The sequence below is a fragment of the Bicyclus anynana genome, chromosome 7, assembly GCF_947172395.1.
Source record: "Bicyclus anynana chromosome 7, ilBicAnyn1.1, whole genome shotgun sequence".
In the NCBI taxonomy this organism is placed as follows: Eukaryota; Metazoa; Arthropoda; class Insecta; order Lepidoptera; family Nymphalidae; genus Bicyclus; species Bicyclus anynana.
In genome coordinates this window covers 8,171,603-8,178,747 of record NC_069089.1, presented here as the reverse complement: position 1 = coordinate 8,178,747, position 7,145 = coordinate 8,171,603, and the positions used below count along the sequence as shown (strand labels likewise).

The following is a 7,145-nucleotide window of genomic DNA, read 5'->3' as shown; positions in this document are numbered from 1 at the left end:
AAGTTGAACTTGAACTGCTTTTGTACTGTCATTGTTCAGCATTTGATCAAGTTTGTTTTCAGTTTCTACAAGTTTTAGATATAATGCTTGCTTGCTAGAATTGCTCGACATCTGTAAATAAAGCACACAAAAGATGTCAGATAAATTTGTCCTAGTTGTTATATTCAAGTAATTAGGTAGATGGATTATTTCTCCTAAATCATGCTCAAAAGGTAATACCTATTTATGCTCAATCAATATATGTTAAAATAAAGAACACACATAGAATACAATTAGTTTATTCAAAACCATTATCAAACTTATTACTAACACCCATAGCACAGGCTAACATACTATTAATGTGCCTGCCTTCTTCAGATTTAAAGATATATCCGTTAGCTTTATCTATTATATTTTTAACATTGACAAGACTTTCTTCTTTCAATAGATCAGCTAGTTGAAACGTAACTAAACTGTAATCTTCAACTATTGATATCAAGGCTTTATTCAATTTCGCATATTTACTAGTAAAACGATCTTCATCCAAAGTCTCAAGTAGATAATTTAAATCTAAAACCTCTGTATAAAAATCTATGCCAAACTGCAATTTGTCAACATGTTTCTTAAGTAAATCAATTTTTGTGAGCAAATTGACATGTGGCAGGCCAAGTTTTAGCATTGCATTGAGAGACAATATTAGAGCAGCAATAAATTTTCCAGCATCAGAGCAGTGGTGGGAGTCAATTAAATGTACAACACAAAGCTGTAGTTGTTGATCAACAGCTAATTTGGAAAAAATGTTACTCAGTGAATTGTGGTGACTGTAAAGTTCAACTTGACCAGGCAAATCAAAAATAAAAGTAGTACAATGTTCTCCTTTGATTTGACTCAATAACCAATCAATATTTTTCTCCAGATATTCCATGCAAAAGATTAAAGCACCATTTGGGCCTAAATCATATTGATCCATGACATCTTCGAGAACAATCAAACTTCGTATATCTATGTCAGGACTATAAGAGATGCAATCATTGGCTGGATCCAAATTGATAAGAACAACTTTTCTTCCAATTTTTGTAAGAAGCTTAGACATTTCACTGCAGTAAGTGGTTTTCCCTGCACCGGGTGGACCGAGAACTAGCTGTCCATATAATTTATTTACAGATTTAAATGTATTTACTGTTGTATTGGCCATATTACTCACTTTCTTCTATTTTTATATCTAAAATGATATCCTTGCAGGCTTTTACTGTCTCAATGTCATATGATTTGAGATTGATGAAAATGCACAGCGGTTTTGTAATGTTTATTTCCTCAGCCAAGTATCTCGCAGCCACCTGTTGCTCTTCTCCTGTGGCACCAAAAATAACTTTTGTTGTATAAATATTGTTTACACCTAGTGGACTATGCACCTGGTCTCTCTGTACCATCAACATGCTACCAATTTTTTGGAATTGTGATATGATCAATAATGTTTTATCTGTATACTCTGCAATAACAATTTCTGTAGGTACATCATCAATATCTGCAGCTACTGATTTGAATAATTTCTGTTTACTCTCTGTTTCCATATGTTTTATAGTTAAATTTTTCATCAAATCTAATATATCCATATTTATAGCTAAAAGGGAAATTTATATTACAGTAACTTGCCTACTAATACTATTTATGAATATGTCCAGTTTAGGATCTAGGGGGAGGCAAATAGGGGCACCAGGTTTTTGAGTGAATGAGTGATTCAAATTAAAAATGTGCTAATAAGCAAAACAACTCAAACTGAGATTTGAGAAATGTATGATGATACAAATCCAGTTCTCATGATTCATTTAGACTACAACACTATACATGGTACACCCGGTGTGTACATCAGTGTCTGTATGAACAAGAGTGTCTCTGATTGCAAAGTTTTTTTTTGGACCATAATATTATTGTCCCATCAACAACTAAGTGAACATGTGTCTAGTTTTTAGTTAGACTGCACCACATTGGACTGCTCAAAAATGTGTTCTAGTTTGTGTGTGTAGAGCACTGGTACAATTTTCGTAAACTTACAAATAGACACTATTCAGTACTCAGACTCAAAATGAAAATCCGAATAAGTTCAAAGAGTACAGACATTTCAGTCGGAATTTCTGTTGTATTATTTCTAATCTAATACCTTGAGAGTTCGAAATTTTTAGCCCACCAACCACAACCAACCCTCATAGACCATGGAAGAGATCTCATGCTCAGTGGCGGCCGGTAGGCCAATAAATAATTAATATATTGATACTATCCGACATTTATTACTTACTTGGAAATATTAGAGATACTTAGAAATTTCACGTATTTGTGAAATTGTGTAAAGAATATAAATTATAAAGGTATTGGTTGAGTTTAAAAACGAGATATTTTCAATACAATCCAGTGTCCATCCAAGCTTACAATTTGATGATTTGTTTGAGATTTTAATTTATTTTTTTGGTTTTGCTTTTGACATTTTTTTGCCGTTGACAGTTGACAGAAATAAGTTTTTTTAGAATGACTTTTATGGCTCTAAGTTCTAGCCTATAAGACAGTTTATGATTACAATAAATCAAACATCTATGAATACGCTATTCGTTTCGAAGCTTCGACGAAGCCATAAAATGAGCCGAATAGCAAGGCGCTATATGTTCAAACCGTGGTTCATTTCGAGTCATTTGGCTCGGCATATCGACCTATATACCGACAATGATCGAAAGAAGCGAGGCGATGTTGCACGAAGAGAAGCTAAGCTTTTGCCTACTTCAACACACATACAATACAACTTCGATCAACTTCGCGAGTAGTGTATTGGAGGAGCAATGCTATCCTCGTAGGAAAGTGAAAAGGACGAAACTCTGAGCGTGATCGTTGTGATCGCTTAGTGGAACGTATTAAAAACTAACGTATTTCCTGTTCATAATACACGCACAGATAATGTCGTACTCGTAATAATAAAATTGGTCTATAGTCTGTGGTTTGTAAAATTATTTTTGTATTTTGTATGGCAACATATTTGAAGTTTCTTTCATTTGTCATATTTTGTAAAAATGGTACGAGTATTTTCGTATTTTTAAATTAAATCTATTAAAATCAGTGAAATTATATTATATTATTATTAATTGGACGTATAAACCGGCGTACAACATGTAGTTTAATTTAGTGTCTGTTATATTTCTAAAATACCAAGTGAGTGTTTTTATAACCTTGTGGTAAATATTTCAGACGAAGGGTACTTCAAGCTTCGGTAAACGCCGAAATAAGACCCACACATTATGCAGAAGATGTGGAAGATCGTCCTATCACATCCAAAAATCAAAATGCGCTCAGTGTGGATACCCAGCGGCTAAATTACGGTCTTGTAAGTATAATTTTCAAGTTATTTTGATATTTTTAAAACTGACTTTATTATAGGTAATTGTTTAATAATATGAAACGCTGAGTTATACCGCTTCCTACTATGAAAAGACATTTATGCTAACTAAAAATGTCTTTGACTTGTAGGTACAGTATAATGAATTAGGTAAATAAGGCAAAGTATTTTGTAATTTTGTCTTAGAGGTTATTTTCATACAACAATAATTGAACTTATCAAGGGCCTACCGGCCCACCCACATCGGCCCAGGGAACCCAGATATAACCCTGTTCAAGGAGATGATAATATACATAATGTATAAATAAGGATCTGGTGAAATAATTGGCTTATTTAAAGTATTTATAAGTAGTTGCCAAAGCGGCAAATAACATTTGAAGCTGTATTAAGTTTTTCTGTTACCAAAATGCTTAACAAACAAACAAACTAATCTGAAGTCTTCATAAAATATAAAACTCAGTCTGTAGGGTCAGCGGTTAAAGTAGAATTATCAAGATTTTTTTTAGATATAAGTAAATTGCTGGATGATGAGGGTAAACCTGGTCCGGGGTTGGGCATTCCCTGCAGACATCAATAAATTTCATTGGAAACTGGTTGAGTATTTGTTCTAAACTGTTTCTCTGGTGAACACATGAAACAGCTAGAGAGAGCTGTTTCATGTGTTCACCAGCTAAGATTGAGTTTTCAAGAGAATATTGGGATATAAATATTTTATATGTGTGCCAATTTTTATCTAGAATATCCTTTCAGAGTTGTAAGTAACCCACTACACAAAGTTGTATTAAATACTAGCGGATGCCCGCGACTTCGTCCGCGTGAAACTCCATGTAAACTTTCAACTACCCTTACCGTACCCCTAACCCTACCCCTACCTCTACCCTACTCCTACCCTACCCTACCCTACCCTACCCCTACCCCTACCCTACCACTACCCCTTTTTCTAATTATTATTAATATGAACTTTATACAATAACAATAAAGCTCAAATTGACTACGTTTTAGTTACAAATCATTTGTATGGGAAAAAGAAAAGGGCAATTTTTAGGGTTTTTCCAGCAATAATTCTAATTTTTCTCGCCGTAATAACCATCCTTGAACTTCAACGAACATTTTAAAAAAGATTTGGCCAAATTGGTCCAGGCTTTGTTGAGTTATGCGCTTACCAACACATTTTGCGATTCATTTTTATATTATAGATAAAGATAAAACCCACTACATACACTATAGTTCATTTCATGTAGGATGGTGCAGGTGACAGTTCAACTCACTCTTGAAAGTTTATCATGACCAACATTGTGCTTTACAATAAGGTACACTAGCCACAAAATAGTTTGTTTTATAAAAAAATATTGCTTTCAGACCATTGGTCCGTGAAGGCAAAAAGGAGGAAGACTACAGGCACAGGCCGCATGCGTCACCTCAAGATTGTGAGAAGGCGCTTCCGTAATGGCTTCAAAGAAGGCAAACCCACACCCAAAAAAGCTGTTGCCTCATCGTAGACTTATTGCTTTGTATAATTAAAAAATTAAAATTAACTTATGTATTTTATTTATAAACTAAAATCTAATGTTAATGAAACTTTTATTTTTTTAAGCAAGATTAAGACTGCTAAATTGTTTAAGGACTATTCAGCAGAACCTGAACTATTGCTCACCTTTTTTGGAAATTGAGTATTACTTACCTGTATTTTTAATTTACTTAGTAAAGACATTGAGACTATAATAAGCAACTTATCTCAAGCTTATTCGGGAATCTGCTTAGTTAATAATTACTAAAATATGTGTTACTCATATGTTTATTATTATTATCTAGTCTAACTAATAGTAGTGGTGCTAAATTTGCAGTTACTACAGTGTCGTTGGAATCAATTAGATTTGTTAGATTAGATGATAAGAATAAATGGTTAAATAATTTTTTCGCTTTCAGCAGTGGGGAAAAAAAACTAGTTTTTAATGACAATTTTTATTACTTTGGCTTACTGAAAACAAGCGATAATTTAGGAGATTATTTCATTCAAAATAAGTAAAAAAATAACCGCGCTCGTGGTTGGATAACAGATTCAAGGGTTTTATTTTGTAAATTATGAACCCTCCCATTCCCTTACGTTACGCTCAAATCGTCAGATTTTCAAAATGCACACCTTTTAACTATCAACTCGCCTACCTTATCTTCATCTGACGTGCTGTTTGAGTATTTCTGAAGTAATAATTTTTTTTGGTTGACGTACCCATCAATATTAAGGGCTCATACTTGGTGGAGGAACTGAACAACGTGCAAGGTATACCTATTTCCTTATGTTCATCTGACGCGGTCGAGTAACTGCAAAAATCCCCTCTTCAACTCCTACTATAATATTATCAAGAGGTAAGATTTTGTATAATCTTTACAAATACTATACAAAAATTATGGTACAATTTTATAAAATCCTGTCACTGAAGGCTATATTATCAGAGAGATAACTACGGGTACATGGGGGTCTGCTGTTAATTATAATTTTGCTCTTATTCCTTTAAAAAATAATATACATTAGTGAGAGCAGAATTATTAGTGGTAGGCAAGTATCTAGACAGGGACTAGCCTCGTAGGTACTAGCCTAATTGAAAGTCTACAATCCCTTGAAACAATAAAAAAATTAAATTCTAGGTTTCTGCCGCATATATTATTCACTAGCTGACGCCCCCTATTTCGTTCACCCTTACGACGGCCAAGTGGCGCGGTGGTTTGGGACCTTGCTTTCTACACGGCCGTCAGTTTGATTCCCACTCTTGATTACATAAAAAAGGTAACATATTAACTAAGCACTATAAATAAAAAACAATTTAAAGAAAACCTGGTAGGCACCTATAGTCCTTTTCATGAAAAAAGTCCTCCAGACTAGGTACAGGTTTTAGCCGCGGGACTTTCATGAAAAGGATTCTACCTAGTTACTTCAAAAAATTTGCTTCACCGTACGTCCGACCGTAACAATTGCCTATCAAATTTCAACAGGCGTTTAATTTTATTCGTGTTTTTTGATTTTAGTTATATAACGCGTACGGAATCCTTGCTGCGCAAGTACGAGTAGCCCTTGGCCGGTTTTTTTTCAACACTTATCTAAATTTGGCTGGTGGGAGGCTTCGGCCGTGGCTAGTTACCACTCTACCGACAAAGACGTACCGCCAAGCGATTTAGCGTTCCAGTACGATGTCGTGTAGAAACCGAAAGGAGTGTGGATTTTCATCCTCCTCCTAACAAGTTAGCCCGCTTCCATCTTGGACTGCATCATCCCTTAGGTACCATCAGGTGAGATTGTAGTCAAGGGCTAACTTGTAAAGAATAAAAAAAAAATACATATATAAAGGAAAGATCACGAAATATCAAAAATCAATTGACGTAAAAACAAGTGCCAGGGAGGTAGGTGAGCACAGGTCCATTCTAGGGTGGGCACGGCCCACCCGGCCCCCCCACTATATACGCAAGCACATTAGACAGAACAAGAAACATCTTTCTCTTTAAAATTATAAACCTTATAAGTATGATAACATAAGCAGTGGCATGATTGTGTTGCTTCAATACCTGTTATTTCTTTATTCTCAGTTAGTTTTTATCTGATTATCACTTACCATCAGGTGAAATTACAGTAAAGGCGCAAGTTGTAAAATACCTAATTAAGCGTTTGAATTACGCACCAACTTAAAACTCCTTTACCCGACTGTCTAGTCTAGTGTGTAGTGTCTACCTAAGTTTTATCGAAATCGGTTTAGGAATAAGAATGACCGACTATACTTGTGAGTACCTAGTTAGTGCAACT

At 34.6% G+C, this 7,145-nt stretch overlaps 3 protein-coding genes across 5 annotated transcripts in view; 2 read left to right on the top strand and 1 right to left on the bottom strand.

Annotated features, from left to right (window-relative positions):
* LOC112057655 (39S ribosomal protein L20, mitochondrial) overlaps positions 1–7,145 on the top strand; it is a 74,478-nt gene that overhangs the window by 19,889 nt on the left and 47,444 nt on the right. The window lies entirely within an intron of this gene.
* On the bottom strand, positions 263–2,474 carry LOC112044943 (GPN-loop GTPase 2). 3 transcript variants are annotated; one of them, XM_024080998.2, is made up of 2 exons: positions 2,273–2,474; positions 263–1,600 (listed from the first exon to the last, which is right to left on the bottom strand). In XM_024080998.2, the coding sequence occupies exon 2, from the start codon at positions 1,172–1,174 to the stop codon at positions 278–280; it is 897 nt and encodes a 298-aa protein (XP_023936766.1). In that variant the 5' UTR covers positions 1,175–1,600; positions 2,273–2,474; the 3' UTR covers positions 263–277. The 3 variants fall into 3 exon arrangements, with proteins under 3 accessions (XP_023936766.1, XP_023936913.1, XP_023936839.1); XM_024081145.2 differs by having other exon boundaries at positions 263–1,330; XM_024081071.2 differs by lacking the exon at positions 2,273–2,474 and adding an exon at positions 2,138–2,154.
* Positions 2,892–4,890, top strand: LOC112045251 (60S ribosomal protein L37). The gene is made up of 3 exons (XM_024081402.2): positions 2,892–3,035; positions 3,208–3,343; positions 4,715–4,890. Exons 1-3 carry the CDS (start codon positions 3,033–3,035, stop codon positions 4,852–4,854), a joined length of 279 nt encoding a protein of 92 aa, XP_023937170.1. The 5' UTR covers positions 2,892–3,032; the 3' UTR covers positions 4,855–4,890.

Coding starts and splice junctions, on each gene's coding strand:
- LOC112044943 (XM_024080998.2), bottom strand. CDS start 1,174: ATGGCCAATACAACAGTAAATACATTTAAATCTGTAAATAAATTATAT.
- LOC112045251 (XM_024081402.2), top strand. Junction 3,344..4,714: donor AGCGGCTAAATTACGGTCTT/GTAAGTATAATT, acceptor TATTGCTTTCAG/ACCATTGGTCCGTGAAGGCA.